Source organism: Lathamus discolor, chromosome 13 (assembly GCF_037157495.1).
Source record: "Lathamus discolor isolate bLatDis1 chromosome 13, bLatDis1.hap1, whole genome shotgun sequence".
Taxonomy (NCBI): domain Eukaryota; kingdom Metazoa; phylum Chordata; class Aves; order Psittaciformes; family Psittacidae; genus Lathamus; species Lathamus discolor.
In genome coordinates, this window is record NC_088896.1 from 10,309,915 (window position 1) to 10,329,586 (window position 19,672).

At 56.6% G+C, this 19,672-nt stretch overlaps 1 protein-coding gene across 2 annotated transcripts in view; it reads left to right on the forward strand.

Annotated features, from left to right (window-relative positions):
- ARSG (arylsulfatase G) overlaps nucleotides 1–19,672 on the forward strand; it is a 39,249-nt gene that overhangs the window by 18,107 nt on the left and 1,470 nt on the right. For both annotated transcript variants that reach the window (XM_065693251.1, XM_065693252.1), the window contains exons 2-11: nucleotides 2,215–2,952; nucleotides 3,284–3,471; nucleotides 4,270–4,317; nucleotides 4,396–4,507; nucleotides 4,800–4,937; nucleotides 7,623–7,810; nucleotides 8,353–8,433; nucleotides 11,324–11,432; nucleotides 15,794–15,914; nucleotides 19,280–19,370. In XM_065693251.1, coding sequence (XP_065549323.1) covers nucleotides 2,750–2,952; nucleotides 3,284–3,471; nucleotides 4,270–4,317; nucleotides 4,396–4,507; nucleotides 4,800–4,937; nucleotides 7,623–7,810; nucleotides 8,353–8,433; nucleotides 11,324–11,432; nucleotides 15,794–15,914; nucleotides 19,280–19,370 — 1,279 coding nt within the window. In that variant the 5' untranslated portion in view covers nucleotides 2,215–2,749. The remainder of the gene's footprint in view (nucleotides 1–2,214; nucleotides 2,953–3,283; nucleotides 3,472–4,269; nucleotides 4,318–4,395; nucleotides 4,508–4,799; nucleotides 4,938–7,622; nucleotides 7,811–8,352; nucleotides 8,434–11,323; nucleotides 11,433–15,793; nucleotides 15,915–19,279; nucleotides 19,371–19,672) is intronic.

Below are 19,672 nucleotides of genomic sequence, written 5' to 3' on the forward strand. Positions count from 1 at the left end.
AGGGCATTGTCAGGATGGTTGTACCGGGAACAGAGCTTTGCTGGTAAACATGAGGGGGGCCTAATGGGGCAGAAACAGAGCTCGTGGCTCCTCCGCACCCGTCACCCTTCGCAAGGCACCTGCTGCCTTTTGCTGTGCTGGAATCAGAAACAGAATGTGTATGTGGTCGATGGGAACACAAAACATAGCTTGGGTTTTATACCCTCTAAAAGCCTGGATGTGCCTCCATCCATCCCCTCCAGGCTGGGCATCCCGTGGTGGGGTTGGTTTCAGCACCATCAGCCACACCGTGGGGACGTGTCCCCATCCTGTATCACTCGGCAGCCATGGGTTCAGCTTGAGCCATTGCTCTTGCTTCCTGCCTCAGTTTCCCTGCACAAGAGGCAACACTGGGAGCCCCCAGAGTGATCCTGGGATAACAGTGAGTGTCTGCAGTTTGAATTCCTCATCCCCTGCTGTGTCCTTATCTCTCAGCCGGGATAGGGGATGCCTGCCGGGCTTCTGGCAGGAGAACAGGGCTGCTGGAGCGGCTTTGGGCTGGAGATCAGAGCTGGGACACCCCGGGTGCTGGTGGGGGACCGGGTGTGCTTCAAAAGGCATCAGGTTCTCCTGTGCTCTGCTGCCGCTTTGCTCTCCAGGCAGGCGTGAAAATGTGAAAGAATGTGGAAAATGTGAAAATGATCAAGCTGGCCCCAAGATTCGTAAACTTCTGGTTAATGTGTAATAAATACATGACAGATACTCCCAGTGCAGGGCGGGTGAGCGCGGCCGCTCCATGGTGGTACAGCCGGTGGCATCCCGGAGCGAGGAGGCATCTCCCATCCTCAGCCCTGCGGCCAGCCTGAGCAGGCTTTGGGACTTGTCTAAACTGGTTTATCTGGTTCTGACTTATCCTTGTCCTTCTGTGAAGCACCTTGTTTGCCTTGCAGAAACGCGCTTTGTGTTATTTGTTTAGGTTTGGTTTCATTCCTCCCTGGTGCTGTGAAACCCAAGTTCACAGCGCCCGGCCTGAGCGATGCCGGTGCTTGCAGCCCAGCGCCGGTTATCCAAGGCCTTTGCCTTGGTTCCTGGCTGGGATTCTGCCCAGGGAGCATCAGCACTGGTGCAGTGTTTCCTGCTTGGCACCAAGTGAGGTGCCGCAACAACCGTGTTCCATCCATAGTCTGCCTGGGGGAATCTCTTCTGAGTCACTTGTTCTCTTTGCAAAGAGGTGGTGGATCAGAGCTGCATTTACAAAGCTACGGGGGAGCAGAGACACTGGTGTGGTGGTGAGGGGCACTGGGGTTCATCCTGTGGCGTTTCGCACAACCAGGCTGGCACAGCCTGGACTCCTGCAGGAACTGGAGATGGAAAGGGTCAGAGCGGTGCCTGTGCCAAGGAGTTAAGAGGGAGCACCCTGCAGTTGATGCCAACCCTCGTGCTCTGCTGGGTTTGGACATGCTGTGCATGAGTGTTCTGCAGGAACACAGCGAGAGCTATACCAGCACGTCCCGCTTTCCAGGGGCCGTGTTCCCTTCAAATGGCCTCTGAGCATCAGAGATCAAGAAGTTTTGTCTGATGCTAATGCATAAATTTCAGCCCTGGATGGCTTTCCCTGTAATTTAGAGAGAAGAGAGTGTCCGTTGCAGATGGTTTTGGTTGCTGTTGTTAGGAGGTCATCCTGGTGCTCCTCTCCAATGGAAAGGGCAGAGGTTTGTGGGTGAACGTGGGTTCAGCTCCCTTGGGTTTTGCTTGTTTTCTCTGGGTGGCTGCAGGTGCTGATGGGGTCCCTGGTGCACGCGGCATGGGATGGGGTCCAGCATGATTCTGCATGGAGAATCCCACCACATCCCACCCCTGTTAATCAATGTACCCAGAGCTTCAAGGCCTTCAGATGGAAGTTTATAAACTGATGCTCTGGGGTATGAATTATGAGTGGAGCCACATCCTGATCACTGCAGTGTTATACTGACAGTCCTGAAGCCACTGATCTGAGCAACAGCACAGAGCTCTCAGCAATGTGAGCAGAGAAACCTGGGAATAATTTGCTTTGCCAGCCTTAAGGAATGAGCTTCAGGACCTTGTCAGTTATTACAGATGAAGGCAAGGTCCTGAACAGTCCCCGTGTGGTGCAGCTTCAAGGGCAAAGTCTCAGTATACGGGTACAGTGTTCTGCCCCGGGCTGGGTACAGGAGCACCAGCAGGTCCTGATGGGGTCTTGTTCCTATTGCACAGGGGCTGCTGCAGCCATGCAAGGTGAAGGATGCACCGACAGTCACCAGCAGAGCCACAGCAGTTACTTATCCACCTAAGGCAAGAGAGGACAGTGCCTCCGTGAGCTGAGGAGCACAGCCTGCAGGGAAGAGCCGTGTGTCGGACACAAACACAGGGAGAGGAGCCACTGCCGCAGATCGAGCACGTTTCTGGAGGGGAAAACAGCGCTTGGGTTTGGTGTCTAATTAGATATTTACCAGGAAGGAAGGGGAGTTAAAAATAGGGTGACAGTGACTTCAAAGGCTGGTTTTGACTTCTAAGAATAACACCTTTGCTAGCGCCGATTGCAGGAACATCGGCTGGTGTGAAAGACAGAGGAGATGCTGCAGCTCCGTCTGTAGCCAAGGCACCAAACCCAGACCTCCAGACCCCCGCCTGGCCTCATAGGAGCATCCAAGGAGGAGACATTTGCATCCCTGCACCCGTGGGGCAACTGCATCCACAGGGACACAGTGGAGGGACTTCGGGGAGGACAAAGCCACCGGTGCCCCAAGTGATGTTTGGCACCATGGGGACCCCATGGGTAGTGCTGGTGCTGGCCATGGCACTGGTGGGACTTTGGGCTCCCTGTGCCGCGTACAAGCAGCCCAACTTCATTGTCATCCTGGCGGATGATGTGGGCTGGGGCGATCTGGGGGCCAACTGGGCAGAGACAAAGGAGACCCCGCATTTGGATGAGTTGGCTGCTGAAGGGACAAGGTAATGTCTGTCCCCCCTCCCTGGTTCTCTCCCAAGCATCCCTGGTTAATCTGTCCTGCAGCATAGGGGAATTCACTCCTGTGGGACTGGCAGGCAAAGGGGTTTCGTTGGTATGGTTTTGGGCACATGGGGAGGGCAGCAAGAGAGTGGTACCCATGGTACCTTGTGGTATCTTGGGGAGCATGGGTCCATCCGTCCCCACTGGGACCTGCGAGCATCATCCCCTGCTCCAGACCTTCATTCCTGAGGATGCAAGCAGGGGAGCAGGGAGACACAGGGCAGGGTTGGACCATACAGGGGCTTGTGAATGAAGGGTCCTTCCATCTTCCAGGTTCGTGGATTTCCACTCGGCTGCATCCACATGCTCCCCGTCTCGCGCCTCGCTGCTCACCGGGCGCCTTGGCGCACGCAATGGGGTGACCCACAACTTCGCTGTCACATCGGTTGGTGGCCTCCCCCTGAATGAGACCACCCTGGCCGAGGTCCTGCGGGGCGCCGGGTACAGCACGGGGGCCATAGGTAACACCAGTCATGGCGAGGGGCATCTGGGGTGGGCGATAACGGGGATGAAGATGCTTGTGTCCATCCCTTGTGGAGGAGGGACTGCAGGTAGTTGGGTGCAACACTGGCCATTCCAGGGAAGTCTAAAGGATCATGCTGTTCATTTTCAAACCCATTACCTGAAATTCTGGCCCTTCCCAGTTCTCGGTTGGAGCTCCAAGTGCTTCACCTCACAAGGAATGCGCTGGGTTTTCCTTAACAAACATGACTGCGCAGCAGCAGTTCCATCCTGCATCCCATGCGATGCCGCTGGTGTTGGTTGGCAGCATGGTGCCAGTGTGGTTGGTGCTGGTGGCCCCATGGCTTTGGGCACCCTCCCATCACCGTGGGTCCCCCCAGGCAATGGAATCCCTTTGTATGTGGCAAAAAGTCCCTTGGATTCTCCTTTCCCCCCTAGTTTTTGCAGTTCTCCCTCTTGGATCCGTGCAATCAGTGGGAGTAAGTGTGTGCTGGAGGTCAGAGGATGGAGCTGGTTGTTCGTGAGGGGTTAGGAAGTCATCTCCTCTGAACACAAATACATGAAAGAGTCTTTTAAGGCTGGAAACAGTCGATTTGCACAGGCACGGGATACCTTGTGCATTTCTTGTGGGCTCCTGCAAAGAAAAGAAGGCATTCTGGAAACGCAGCCAGCACAAACAAGGAGCCTTTCTTGTTGCTAGATTAAAGCCCCCAGGGCTGCGGGCACCTCGTGGGTGATGGCTGGTGGAGGCTGTAGCTGTGTTAACCCCTGCAGTGATGTTCTGTGGCTTCCTGCAGGCAAATGGCACCTGGGACACCACGGCCGCCATCACCCCAGCTTCCGCGGTAAGGACTGTGCCAGCGGGATGAGCTGAGCGCCCCGTGGTCGCGTTGTCCCCGCTGACACCCTCACTTGCTCCTCAGGCTTCGATTACTACTTTGGGATCCCCTATAGCCACGACATGGGCTGCACGGACACCCCTGGCTACAACCACCCGCCCTGCCCGCCCTGCCCGCGGCACGGCTCCATTGCCAGGTATGGGACACGGGGGGTTTGAGTGCTGGCACTGGGATGTGGGTGTTTGCATCCACTGTGGTCACCTCCCCTTACGCTCCATGCACCCAGTTTCCCCCTGTGCACCCCACAGAAGGGTGTGGGTCAGGGAGGTGGGTCAGTCCCGTGTGCCATGGGGACACACAACAGCATCGTCCCCTTTCTTGTCCCCTCCTTGGCTCTCTGTAAAGCCAGGAGAGCATCCAGGCTCCGTGCCTGCTCCCACACTGGTCCCTGCTCCGAGGATGAGTGTGTGGTGGCTCTTTCCCATCAGGGTGGCAAGGAAGGATTGTTACGTGGAGGTCGCCCTTCCTCTCTTTGAGAACACCACCATCATCCAGCAGCCCGTCAACCTCAGCAGCCTGACAGAGCTCTATGCGGAGGAGGCCGCACGGTTCATCCATAGGGCAAGGTAAGATGCCACCAACCATACCAGGGAACGGGTGATGCTCTGTGGTTCTTTGGGAGTAGAACTGGGTTTTCCATGGCTCGGCTTCCCGGCCCGCTGGAGGAGGGAGAAGCCACCAAGGCTGTCACCGGTGTCCTGCAGGGCTCACTATGGAAGCCTTTTGGTGCATCTCCTCTAAAGGGATGACGTGTTTTTAAAGCCACCATTTACAAGGAAGGTCAAAGCCTTTGAGCTAGGCTCAAAATACTCCTGGGAGTAAAGTGCAATGAGATCCATGTGAGCAGGGATAGAAATGCTTCAGCCCATCCGTTCATCCATCCATCCATCCGTCCATCCATCCTCCATCCATCCATCCATCCATCCTCCATCCATTCATCCATTCATCTGTCCATCCATCCTCCATCCATCCTCCATCCATCCATCCTCCATCCATTCATCCATCCCTCTGTCCATCTATTCATCCATCATCCATCCATCCATCCATCCATCCATCCATCCATCCATCCATCCATCCTCCATCCCTCCATCTTTCAGTGGTACAGGGCAAGGTGGCAGCGGGACACTTCTGCTGAGTGGTGAAGATGTCTCTGTGGATGGGGGATGCTGGGAGGGAAGCAGGCACTGAGTATGTACCCATGGCAGCAGGACCAGAACAGCACTGGGGGTGTTTAAATCTGCCCCATATGTGGGGTTTAATCCATTTGAGGGTAAGGTGCTCTGGGATCTCTGTGCTTCAGGATCTGCCTTTCCCAGGGATACAATGAACCCGGACAAGCCCTTCCCTAAGGAGCAAAGTGTCTCTTCTCGGAGACAAGGACCTGAAGCCCTGCTGATGGGTTGTGTAATTTTAATCCCTATTATCAGGGATTATGAGCTGTGACTTTGCAGAACGCCTCCCTGCAGCACCAGGAGGGGCAGAGCTGCCGGGCAACTGTGTCTGAGCCCATCCCGCACCTGCATCCTGGGATAACACAGACCCGGAGAGCAACGAGGGCTGGGGTCCTGCAGGGGTGCTTGGGGAAAGGCTTATTTAAATGGGACAGGGCAAGGAAATGGCTCCTTATAAGCCTTGGTCCTGTTTTGCACACACAATACCTCTGATTTATCCCTTTGGGTATCAAGAATCAGCCACACGGTCAGGATTTGTGCGTGTAACAGGACTGGAGGGCACCCAGGCACCAGTGGTCCCTCCTTCCGTGCACACCTCCATCCCTCCGGGCTGGGCGGATGCTCTCAGGCTGTGAAACCAAGCGCGTGAGCTCCGGGTTAATAGGAACAACCTTTAAACTCCCAGCAGTATTTGGGGGTTATCTGCGTTCATGGAGAACAGGATTAAGCAGGTGCCTGCCTTTTCTCTCCGTCTCTTTGATGGTTTATTCCAGTTTCCCTCTGCCTGACTCATTCATTGCAGGGCAACAAAAGACACCGGATTTGTCATCTCAGTGGTTTTTTAACCAGTCGTGCCCAGGTTGGTGCTGGGATTTGGCTCCTCTCGGGATGCTCACAGAGTGCAGTGGATGTGGGAGCAAAGTCAGGGCTGTTTGGAGTTATCAGTTAAATGTTTGCTTAAATTCAGGGAGAATTCCGAAATGTCGAAGCAGGAAGCAAACGGGATGTTCAGGTGAATGAGCAGTCATGAGTCCCTCTGGATGCTGGAATGGTGCTCCCGGAGGGAATGAGAACCAGGGGAAGCAGCTTTCCCTGCTCCAGGGTCTCTGGCATCCCTTGGGAAACAGGCATGCCACATCCCATGGGAAATAGGCATGGCATATCCCATGGGAAATGGGAAGGACACAGCAGTGATTTGCAAGGAGAGGGCATCAGCATCCCCTGAACCTCAGCATTCTGTATGGTGCTGGGGGGGGGGACACACAGCTCTTCGCAGGGCTCCAGCACCACTGGGGAAGGATGCAGTGGCTCCAGCAGGATGGGATTTACTTTTTCCACCCCAGGTGGGTGACGGGTAAAGGAAGGAAATGCCACAGCACACGTTGGAGGGGCCCCGAAAGCTTTCTGGAGGCAGCGATGGGGCGGCCGGAGCTGGGATCCGGCCCCTCCTGCCGCGCGTCATCCCACCCTTCCCCTCGGAGGTCTCTGAGGAAGAGCGGGCCTCGTTGGAGGAGATAAATATAGCTGTAAACAAGAAAACAGGACATGTCCTGGGATGATTTAAACGCAAACAGGCAGCGGGGCAGAACGTGCTGCGCTCCCTGTCCCGGGCTGCGCTCGGGGTCGGTGTGAGCATCCTTCTGCTGCTCATCCTCTGCTGAAACCACTGCGGGGGCCAAGTGCTTGCTGGGGAGGGGAAGGAAGGGCCAGAATGGACTCTGTGAGAGAGGGGAGGGAGGTGGGTGCACTGACACAGGGTATTGGGCTAGTGGTTGATGCAGTGATGGAGGAAGGGGAGAATCCATTCCAAATGGGAGGACAGTTGGCAACAGGGAGACAAGGAAGAGGTTTAAGAGGTTTTATGCTCACACAGAGCCAAGCATCCCCACTGCAAGGGGAGCAGGTACCCACAAGCTTTACTTTTCCCTCTTGGGAGCTGCAGCAGAGGCTGGGGTGGCCGCAGTGCTCCCAGGAGGAAGAGCCACCTCTCTGTGTCCCCAGGCTTGGCGTTGCCACCACCCTGGTGACCTCCTGCCTCCCCAGCCCATCTGAACATGCTCCCCTTTTCCCCCCACGCAGTGACAGCGGACACCCCTTCTTCCTCTACCTGGCACTGGCCCATATGCATGTCCCTTTGGGGGTCCCCCCTTCACCCTTTGCCTCGGGCATCTACGGAGCCTCCCTGAGCGAGATGGATGCTCTGGTGGGACGGATAAAGCGGGTCGCTGACAGCCATGGGAAGGGGAACACGCTCCTGTGGTTCACAGGTACAGCAGGAAACCTGGCTGCGGTGATGGGGGGCAATGCTGGGCTGTGTGTGCTTGGGTGGCAGGGGCAGGATGTGTTGGTCCCCTGCCTGGAGCCATCACATCACAGGGCGATGCTGTAGCCACTCAGCCGGGTCCCCACCCTGCCACCCCCTTGGGCTGCAGGGCTGGGCCTAATTAAACCACAAATCCTCATTCATTAAGAAGCCCAAATCCGCTCTGGCTGAGCAGCTCCTAATGAGGATGTCTCACTCCTGACGACAGGAACCACTCTGCTGCTCATTAACACCCAGAGCTGGTGGCAGCCCTGTCCCCCTTCCCTGTGCCCCAGCTCCGCTCCAGCCCCTCACCCAGGGCTTGGGCAGCCCTGGCCCTTGAGAATGAGCTGCTAGATAGGAAAGTAAATGAACCCATGGCACGGGAAAACATCACAGGGACGGGAGGAAGGGATGGAGGGTCGCTTGTCCTTGCCCACTCCCATTGCGGAGCTGTTCTCTCTCTGGTCCTGGTGTTGCTCATAGGGATGCTTCTTTCTCTTGCAGGTGACAATGGCCCTTGGGCACAGAAGTGTGAGCTGGCCGGACGCCTGGGGCCGTTCATAGGGGCCTGGCAGCAGCAGAGAGGTAACCTGGCAGTGTGGCTGGGGCTCCCTGTCTACATGGATGCTGCTCCACAAAGCCCCTCATTGCCCAACACAGGAACAGTTCACCCCCCAGCCCATCTTCTGGCTAACACCCCAGAAGACACCCCAGATTATCCTCAACACATGTATATTCTTATATATATATATATATATATATATTTGTCATTCAAGCAGTCAAGTTTTCCCCTAAAACCACTTCTAGGGGGGCTCATCCCCTTCAGTCCCTGTTAACCCAGAACTTGAGGTGAGTGATTGCTGGTTTTGGAGCCGGGATGCTCTCACTGCCCAAGCACCAGGATCTCGCATCCCCCATCCCGCATCCCATCCCAGCTGCCCTCCATCACTGCGGGCCTCTGCTTTCCTTTCTCTTCGCCATTTTATTACTTCATATGTATATATAATATATATGTATGCAGTTTTTCCCCTTGCCTTTCCTCCTCTTCCGGCCAAGCCATCTGCTCCGCGGGTTGGTCTCAGCCAGAGGCACGCATGAGTCAGGCGCTTCCCACTTCTGCTTGTGTTACGCAGTGTAAACGCGCGCCCGGCTCCGTTCCCCTCGGCTCGGGGTCAGCAGGGAGGGAGCCTCCTTCCTCCTCCGCTTCCTGACACCCAGGCGATGCAGCCGTGGCCACTTCCCTGGGCAGACGCAGCCGCCGCGCTGGATCGCTTTCCCATTCCCAGAACCTTTTTCCTTCAGCTGTTCCCGGGATGAAATCCTAACCTTAGGGGTTTTTTTTTCCTTAGTAAACAAACCCTGCTGATGACCCGGGTTGCTCTTGAGCAACCAACAGTCACAAGCTGGAGCAGATGGTACAAGCAGTCCAGCGTTCGGGAACAAAGCTGGGAAAACATGGCCCTTTTCCAGCCTCTCGCTGCCCTGCGAGAGCCCCTTGGCTGTGGCTGGCAGGGCACTGGAGCTGGCTGCAAATACCAGTGGGGAGGGATGGCTTCTGAAGTCCCTCTGGCTGCTGTATGGGTGTTTTGAAAGCCAGCCCCGTGTCAGTGCTGCTGCTGGTGGGTCTGACACTGCAACACTGTGTTGGGTGCTGCGGGATGCTCAGTCACTGCATCCCGAGGGGAAAAGCCCCTTGAGGAGCAGGCGAGGATGGGCTGCTCTGCACTCTATATGTTCCACATAGCTTATACATATCTCATAGCTTGGCGTTTCCTTTAGGGTCCAACCCAAATTCCAGGGATGTTTTGCATTGATTCCGAATGGTCACTGGAGCTGAGAGAGAGCAGCACGTCCCTGTGTGCTGCCCCTGCTCTGGCTGGGGAGGTTCCCATAGCCCCCAGCCCATCCCAAAACCCCATCTCCCACCTCAGCGACAAAATCCCAACTAAGGGGGTGCCGGGATGGAGATGTTTTGGGGGATGTGATGCTCTGTGTGTTTTGAGGCAGGCTTGGGAGGGTCCAGACCTGGTGTCCCTGCACTGAGGACCTGTGGGAGTGGGAGCAGGACCAGGGCGTTTCATCCCAGCACGGAAATGCTCAGTTCAGCTTTCAATGCAGCTGCCTTGCAGTGAGGTATTTAATGTACGTGCAGAGATGGGGACTGATACTGACTGCTGTAATTGCTCTAACTTCCTGTGGTGTCTGAAGGCAGGGGAGGCACCTCACTCGCTTAAGCCACACGTGGTGCATGTTAGAAGCTCTATTACGTTTCCAGCAGCCACAAGAGATCCCGGTGCTGGCCATGTCCCACTGCTCCAGGCCCGAAAGAGGTGTTCATTAGGGTTAAAACACCTAAAGTTTGGGTGAGGAATGGGAAAGATTGGGATGGGCAGCAGGGTCAGGAAGCTTTTCCCTAAGCTATTCCCAGTGCTGCTGGCGCCGCAGCATCAATGCTCTGGGAACATCAGCATCACTTGGGAGCGCAGGATCAGCCCAGGTGCCCGTAGCACCAGGCAGTGATTCCTAAGGAGGCCCGGCCAGGCTGGGAATGGGCACAGGGACACAGAGGAGCAAAGGGCCGTCGTCGCCTCTCTCTTGGCTCTGCCCGGAGGAAATGGCTTTGGGCGCGCGCCGTTGCCATGTGCACGCTGAAAAGCGGGAGGACAAAGGCTCTGCCTGGGAAGTTTGCTCCGTGAATCGGGTTGGGATGTTCTGTTTGCCCCATTCCCAGCCCCTTCCCCCCCGAACTGCCTGGGGCCCTTTGGGCTATGGCCAAAGCAGAGGCTCTCTGGCACCCTTACACCAGTTTGGGTGGTCAGTACTCCTATTTCAATGCTCAGCATCCTTGTTTTCTTGCTCAGTATCCCCATTTCATTGCTCAGCATCTCAATGGAGGAAAGGACCGGGCAGCTTCCCCATGCCGTGCATCTCAAACCCAAGGGCAGAGCAGTTTTGGGTGATGACAGGGAAACAACAGGGTAATTAACCCTCAGGAGGGTTATCAGCAGGATGGTGGTTTTAACGAAGCAGGTTTCCAGCAGACTGGGGGGGCTGTTGGTGCTCTACCATAAAGAGCGCACCTACAAGAGCTGGTGAATCCCCTGGCATAAATTGCTCCATGTTCTCACCTGACATTGGAAGTGATGGAAATGTGGCTGCTCTGTCAGTTCGCTGCATTTCTCATCACTAGTGGACAAACACAAAGCAGTACCAAAGTGGGCCCCCTTTCCCTATTTCCTATTCCTATTCCTATTTCCTATATTCCTTTTTCCTATATTCCTTTTCCCTTTCCCTATTTACAGGGAGAACCCTGTAACTCTTCTCCCTCCCCTCATCCTCTACAGCAAAGTCATCCTTCTTTGGGGTCATTTACTCCATCTCTGCCTCCAAGTAGCTCCTTTCCCAGGGACACTCCAGGGTTTTCCCATCACCTCCTGAGCAGCAGGATGCTGAGCGCTGCCCTTTTCTCTTGCAGGTGGGAGCTCAGCAAAGCAAACAACCTGGGAAGGAGGGCACCGCGTCCCAGCACTGGTGTATTGGCCTGGCCGCATCCCTGCCAAGCGGACGAGCCGTGCCCTGCTCAGGTAAGAGCCCCATTGGGAAGGACCCCGCATCCATCCCCACACTGGGACCTAGGTGATGACCTGGATTTTGGCTGCGTCAGCTGCTTGTGCTGGTTATTGGCAGCCTTGTGCCAGGCTCTGGGCTTTTGTCCTCTCCCAAGCCTGTAAGACTTTAATGCTTCAGCAAAGAGGAGTTGAAAGGGCTTTTTGTGCGGCCGTGGATTGGCGTTGGGCTCCCTGTGCCTCCCGGCCGCGGTGGCCGAGTGCCTCCCGATAATTAAAAGATGACGATGTTCCCTCTCCCCACCAAGAAGCAGGCTCAGGCTTTGTGGTTTGTGAATGACTTTATGTGGAGGAGGGTGCGGTTGTGGGTAAGGCTGGACGGAGCGATGGAGCTTGCAATCAGTGCAGGATGCGGCGGGGATGGGAGCGGAGGGGAAGGGATGCAGCCTCTTGCTGCTGGCCTCGCTGGAACGGGTGGCATGGAAGGGCCATTAGTGCAGCTCTGCTGCACCTCTGCATGCAGCAGTTTGCACCTCTGCGTGCAGCAGTTGGCACCTCTTCCTGCACCAATTGCATCATTCCCTTGCAGCACTTGTATCCCTCTTTACAGCCCTCCCTTGCATCAAATGCAATGGGAGTTGGGGGGGCACAGCTAGAGGCAGTGTGGGGCCCTTTTGGCTCTTGGAGCAGGGAAAGGTGGAGGTCAGGGTGGGGGGGCCATGGATTGGGTGTTGGGAAAGAGTGTTCCAGCTGCTGGGAGCTGGTCCTGACCGGTGGCCCCTGGAGGCGTTGGGTGTCTCTAAGGTCCATGAGATAAGCTGGAGCCATTTACTCCTTACATGGCCTGAGGGCAGCTCTGGGAGATGGGGTTTTGCAAGCGGGGGAAGGTTGGATCATAAGCTGAGGTCTGGTGGAGGGGATGGGGAGCTCACAGCACCCATTGGGTGTCACCTCCAAACCCTTCTGTGGTGGGTGGTGAATTGACCTCTGGAACATGGAACAGAGCTGCCAACCCGCTTGGACAGTGCAGAACCAGTGCCTGTCCCATCCCCTGTCCCAGCAAGCCTCCTGCTGCCAAGCCCAGCCATTCCCTTTATCTCCTCACCTTTATCTCCTGCATTTCCCAGCTCCAGCCCCGCAGGTTGGACAGCTGGGATCCATAAACCTGCTGCAGCACGGGCTGTGCTGCACGTTGGGTGCTTGGAACGTGGCTCTGTAGCTCCTCAGGAGTGCCAGTGCACCCAGTGTCCTCCATGGCACAGCATTGCCATGGGTGCTACAAGGGGGTGTCTGGGTGCCTGTTCAGGAGCCAGCCTGGGGACAAGAGCAATGGATTGTCCTCAGAAAGGTGTCACCATTGTGGTCCTGGCCATGGCTTGAATTCTTGAATAGGGAATGCAGAGGGACATGGAGGGATCATAGAATCATGGAATGGTTTGGGTTGGAAAAGGAACTTAAAGCTCATCCGGCTCCAAACATGGGCAGGGACCCCTTCCACTGGAGCAGCTTGCTCCAAGCCCCTGTGTCCAACCTGGCCTTGAGCACTGCCAGGGATGGGGCAGCCACAGCTTCTCTGGGCACCCTGTGCCAGCGCCTCAGCACCCTCACAGGGAAGAGCTTCTGCCTAAGAGCTCAGCTCAGTCTCCCCTCAGGCAGGTTCAAGCCATTCTCCTTGGCCTGTCCCTTGTCCCAAGCCCCTCTCCAGGTTTCCTGTAGCTTCCTTAGGCGCTGGAGCTGCTCTAAGGTCTCCCTGGAGCTGAGCAAGCCCAGCTGTCAGAGGGATGTGAAAGGTAGGGACTGCTCAGTGCTCACAGCATGCCAGGGCATGTGGCTCTCCTCTGCACTTAGGCACCCCTCAAAGAACAAACGTGAAATAGGGCAGTGGGAGACTCATCCCTCCAGCTGATGGGAAGACTGAGAACCTGGGATAAAGGGAACGGAATCAGTGCACAGACACAGCTGGGAGACCTCCGCATGCAAGGAGGGACCTGTGTGCGGTGGGATCCCTCGGGAAGGGCAGGATGCGGGCAAGGGCAGGCGTTAGCTCCCTGCAGGAGCCTCCTTCTGCCCCTGAGGTTATGAAAACGCTGACACCGGGTCTGGAGAAGCGCCTGGCCAGGGCTGTGCGTCTCCCAGCATCGCTTTGGTACAGGGAGCGGAGGGGTGAGTGAGGGTGAGCGTGCCCCGGGGCCAGCACTCGGCGCTGATGCAATGCCCTGGACCTGCACCTGCACGCTGGTTTCTGCAGGAAACTGCCTCGTCAGCCCTTTGAAATCACAGTTAATTGTCGGAGCCGCGCTGCTGCCCTTCCCTGTCCCGACCCAAAGTAGGGCATGGAAGAAATAGGTCAGTGGGGTGGTGGAGGAGAGAATTGCACCAGCGTGGCTGGGCAGGTTGGGCAGGCGGGGATGTGTGTGGGCACTGCTGGTTCAGCTGCCTGCTGCTGCCTGCTGCTGCCTGCAGCTCCTCTCTGCCGGGCAGGGCAGCGCTAGTGCCAGGGATGCTCATCCCAGCTCAGCCCTCGGGCAGCAGGCAGGGAGCTGCCTGTCCCTGGCTGCTCCCAAACCCTTTTCCCTCCATGCTCAGGGTTCTAGCAGAATTGGAGTGAGATTTAAGCCTTTCTTGGCCAGGGCAGGGGTTAGCAGCGTGGCTTCCCCTCTCCCTGTGCACACGGCTTCAGGATGTGCCTTCTGAAAGAGTGTTTGAGCTGACTTTGACCAAAATCTGATCTTTTTCGTGCCTTTTCCCATTGGTTCTCTCTGCCCATGGCCAGGGGGATCTTCACTCACGATTGCCCTCAATTATGTTCTCCCACCTCTGTTTCTAGCAGTCCCACCCCATGGGCTGAGGCTCCTTGGTCCGCATGCACCATGCCCAGGGCCAGATGCTGATGGTACTGAGCACCCCAGGGCCAGCACACACTGACCATGGCCTGCCCTAGGCTGTCATTTGGGTGTCCCTGGGCTGACCTCGGCGAGGTGCTGGCCGGGATGTGCCCTGCCTCGGGCCCAGCAGGGAGCCAGAATTCCTTCGGCTCCGCGAGCACCGTACGCAGTGTTTGTGCTTATTGTTCCCTCCGTCTCTTAGCAGCTAAATGGAAACTCATTGAATGGGGGCCCTTATCCCGGGCTCTTTCCTCTCTCTGCTCACGGAGCCACCAGCACACACCGGGCAGGACAAATGCAAGCAGCACCCTGAGGTCCCCAAGTTGAGGGATCTGGGGCTTTCACCTCCTCCAGCTACTGGGGCAAGCAACAGACCCCCCGGGCTGCTGGCACGAGGGGTTTGCAGCCAAAGGGATACGGGCTGAGTCCCTGTTGGATGCTCAGCACTGAGATAAAGGCTGCGTCCCTGGTGGATGCTCAGCACCAGCTCATCAGCCCCATGCCATGGGGATGGCAGCGCTGGCACGAGGCACTTGGCCATGCTGATGGCCCATGGCCCATGGGACACCCCTGGTGTATGTGGCTCTGTTTTAGAGGTGTGGAGTCACCCTGTGTCTATGAGAGGGAGGGATGTGCTCCTGCGGTGGTGATGAGATGGACACTTGCACATCACAGCAGGATGGCGGCGAGGGTCAGACATGGGGGGCTGCGAGCATCCTGTTCCACCCCAGCAATGACTGTGCTCAACCCACAGCCCCGCCATGCCATGGGGATGTGCGGGATAGCGAGGAACTGCCACATCCAGGCTCCATCCCCAGAGCCACAGGCAGCAGGCAGGAAAGCAGAGACTGTCCCTCTGCATCCCCTTGGAGCCAGAGGGATACAGCATCACCCGCTCCTTCCCTGCATCCCTCCATATCGGGAAGAGACCAAGGCTGAGCCCTGAGTGCTGGGTTTGTGGCTGAGGCCCCTGACGAGCCAGGGAGGTGGAAATGCTGATGGGTGCGCACAGAACAGCACCGCTCTCACGTTCCACCCTGCCTGCTCGGCCCGTGCAGAAGCGAGACCGCATTTAACTGGGCCACGGGATCTGCTGCCATTGGCGTCAAAAGTCCCTGTGCCAGCGCTTTCTCCGGAGGGTGACCCCACTGCTGTCCCATAGGGACACAGGGGTGGATATGGGGACAAGGGGGGGCTGCTCCTGCCCTGCGGGTGCGGGATTTGCCGGGCACAGGGAGCAGCAGATCCTGGCTGAACCCGCAGCGCCTGGCGAGCAGCCGGCGCCGGGGCGGGAGGTGAGTGATGTGAGTGCTGCCAGGGCCCAGCGCTGCTCGGAGCCGGCTTTAACCTCTTCTGCTCTTGGGATGGGTGCTAAGAAGCTGCTTCCCTCTAAAGCACTCCCCTGTTACAGTGCTCTGAGTGCCCAGGGGTGGGCCGGGAGGATGCTGTGCGGATCTTTGGTCCTTGCTCTGACGGTGCCACCTCTTCCCGCAGCGCTCTGGACATCTTCCCCACGCTGGTGGCTCTGGCTGGGGCGGCGCTTCCCCCGGACAGACGCTTCGATGGCTTGGATGTGTCCCCGGTGCTCTTCGGGTGGTCGGATGTGGGGCACAAGGTAAGGCAGAGACCCCCCCCGGTGCCATCCCACTCCTGACAATAGATCCCATCACCTCTGAGCTCACATGGGGATGGAAAGGTGATGTGCTGGGTCATGGGAGCATCATCCCCCTGGCTTGGAGGAGGAGGGTGGCCAGACACAGGCGAGTGGGGTACCAGGGCTCAGGGTACCAGGGAAAAAGGGCTTTTGGATTAATTAAGATTTATGCTTTGCTCGTAAACCTGGGATTACAGCTAAGAACAGCAGCTCAGCGTGCCTGCCTGTGCCTGCTGTCCCGGGGCTGCCATCCCGGGGATGCTTGGGCTTGCCTGCACCCAGAAGGTGAATCTGTGGGAAAGGGAAGATTCCAAGGGCTCAGACCTGGTTGTATCCACTTTATTCATCACATTTTATGTGCCTATAAGGAAGTCCTCCTTCTCCCAGCTCCTTGTTATCACTGATGTTGAAGCAGGGCAGCACACCCTGTACCCTGCAGCTCTCTGTCCATACAATAGGAGCTGCTGACAGTTCACAGAACAAGTGGTGATGCTCTTGTCAGGGTGGCACAGGATTGGTGCAGAACCAAAGGAAAAGGGGTAAAAAAAGCAGTGACTTTAATAGCAGCCCCATAGATAAAGCCTGAGTTTGCTTTTCAAGTCCACCCTCCTGCGAGCACCACGAGCCAGCTCCCAGCGGGGGTCCTGGATTTGCTTTCTGTGTCCATCAGGGGTTTGGTATTTGCTTCGTATTTATGGAACCCTCCGATGAACCGTGAGGGATGGGATACGGCCAGCGGGCTCCGCTGTGCTCCTCACCGTTAACCCTCGTCTGCTGCGGATGTGGTGCTGGGATGGGGTTTGCTGGGAATGATGGGTTTCGGGGAATGATGGGTTGCTGGGAGCAATGGTTTGCTGGGTGTCAGGACAAAGGGATACGAGCCCATGCCAGCCATTCCATCGTGTTTCAGACCAAGGAATGAAGTCCTGAGCTGGGATGCACCAGCCTGGCTTCCTCAGCATCACCCCAGCCTGGCACTCTTTGGGGGTGATTTATGCTGCGATCAGGGGTGAATTAACCCCCTGTGGAGCTGGGAGCCACTGGGCACTGCAGGATTGTTCCTGCCCATCCCGGCAGCATGAGCAGGGGATGGATCCAGGGATGGGGTGACCTTGGGGGACACACACAGAGCACCCCCTGGCTCTATCTCCATGTGGTGATGGGCAGCAAGCGCATGTCCCTGCTCCCTCCCCTCTTGGCTTTCATCTCCTGCTTGCAAGCACTGGTAGCAGCCCCCTCTATGGTGTTACAGGGTTTTCCTTGTCACAAATCCTCCCCAGAGCAATTCCTGTGCTCATCCCACCCAACAGCCTCTTCCCTAACTGGGGTCGGGATAAACCCATGTAACCCTGCTCAGTGTCCCTGCTCGCTCCGCACCAGCGCAGCCTGTGATGGGGCTGGGGTGACACCGAGGTCCTGTCCTGAGCAAGGCTGTTTGCAATGAAAACAAACACATCCCAGAACGTGTCAAGGGTACGAGCGTCACACAAATAAGCTCTTTCCACGAGCTTCATGGCAGAGAGGGGTGTGCAAACAGCGCAGACAGGGGTTTCTGGGGAGAAAAGGCCTTTTTCTCCCTTTCCGATGTTTCTGTTAAAATAACAAAGTCAGGGATCCACAGAGGTGTTGCAGACCTGGGAATGTTCCTTGAAAGGGCTCAATCGAAAGCAGCTCTTTCATGATGCTGTAAATTAGAACAGATTTCCTTAGCATGGGGCTTTGTGAGGCAGGTTTAGGAACACGCGTGGTGGTGGTGAAGGTTTGAGTGCCTTTACGCCGAGCTGGCAGCGTCCCAGCTGTGCCGCTAAAGGTGCAGGCACAGCTTTAGGGCTGGAAGCAGGATTGGTTCAGTTCCTGCTACCCTCGTGGGCCCTTAGTATTTTCTGGTTGCTGCTTTGGAGCTGTTTTATTCCAACCCAGGAGTATCAGTGAGGGGATTCTGTAGCAGGGTTTGCTCTGCACCATCTCCTCCACTTTACAGCCTTCGTTTTTAACCCTAAACCGTGATTTTTAAACCAAATTCCAGAAGGTGAACTTTTGGTTAATTTACCTGCAATGGAAGGTGATAAAGGAGGCAGAAAGCATTTGGAAATCATCCCCCATCCTGAACCCTGGCATTTCTTGGGGAGGTACCAACCAGCCCCCGAGGCGATAGCACGACGGGCGGTGGGTTTAAAGTTAAACAGGGGAAGTTCAGCTTGGATATAAGGCAGGAGCGGTTCCCTGTGAGGGTGCTGAGGCGCTGGCACAGGGTGCCCAGAGAAGCTGTGGCTGCCCCATCCCTGGCAGTGCTCAAGGACAGAGCCTTGGGTGGCATGGTCTAGTGCGAGGTGTCCCTGCCCATGGCAGGGGTTGGAACTGGATGAGTTTTAGGGTCCTTTCCAACCCAACCCGTCCTTATGATGCTATGGACATGCCGGGCACCTGCTAAGGCATCAGTGCAGGATGAGCGCTGCTCCTGAGCTTGGCCCCTCCGTCTGCAGCAGATGGTTCTCGTTTTTAGCACAGTGGAAATTTCTTGAATCACTTTTAAGCTCAATTCCCAGGGAGGAAACCTCGAGTGACTCAGCCCTCGGTGAAGCCATTGGCTCCGCAGCAGATCCTATCTGATGGAGGAGCCCGCCGCACCGTCCAGCTCACTTGTCTTCCCGCTGCCCTGTGCCAAAGCCATCGTCCTGCACGGATCAAGTGTCCTAAATACCGAAAGGGAGGGATTTGACCCACCCTTCCCTTCCTCTTCCCTTCCTCCTCAGCCCCATTCCCTGTTGTTAGGGAAGGGAGCGCTCGCACAGCGGGCTGAGTCAGTGGTGGGATGCTGGACCGGGAGCGATGTTCCAGCACCTCACCTACCCATTGCATGAGCTCACCCTCAGCTTGGGGCTTGCTGCTGGCCCCAGGCAGGGATCTGGCTCCCTTACATGTCCCTGCCATTAACTGAGCTGTGAGCACCGAGGAGACGGGTGTCTCCTCGGCATGGGGCAGTGGTGGTGACACAGAGAACATCCCTGCTCTGAAATGCTCTGTCCTGCTCTGCTGAAAGCTCCCACACCTTTGTGATCGCTTTATTGCAGCCGCATTGGTCTGGGGAGGTGAATTCAGAGGGGCCTGCGTGCAGGGACGGGTTGGCACAGGGAGACGCTGCCGTTCCCCAGTGCCCTTCTGCTGTTCCCCCACCCTTCAACAGCCAAATCTCAGTTGGTTTTTCACAATCCAGGGGTTAAATGGTGTTTAAATGTGTGCATGGATGGGATGTGGCGTGGCTGGGTCTCACAGAGCAGTTTTCACTCTGCAATGAGCTGATGGGCCCTTTTCTGTTCTTCCTGCAGGTTCTGCTCCATCCCAACAGCGGGGCAGCTGGGAAGGATGGTGGGATAGAGGCGCTGCGGCTGGCTCAGTACAAGGCCTTTTACACCACAGGTACCGGGGCCTTTTATTGATCATAAAGTCTGGGAAAACGCTTGTGGAATTCTTGGTTCCCTGCAGATACAGGTGAAAACCAACTCAGGTTAACTCAAGAGCAAACCCAGTGAGGAGTGAATGTGCATCCACCTGTATCTGCACGATGGCTTTGCAGCCTCAGGAGCACGCCTGGGCTAGCAGCAGGACCCAGGCTCCCAAAGCTGGATGTAGTGGGACTGGGCCATCATAGATGGATGAGGAGCACCAAGGTGATCCCTGGGCAGTGGGGACTCAGTGTTTTCCTCTCATTTCCTCCCTAG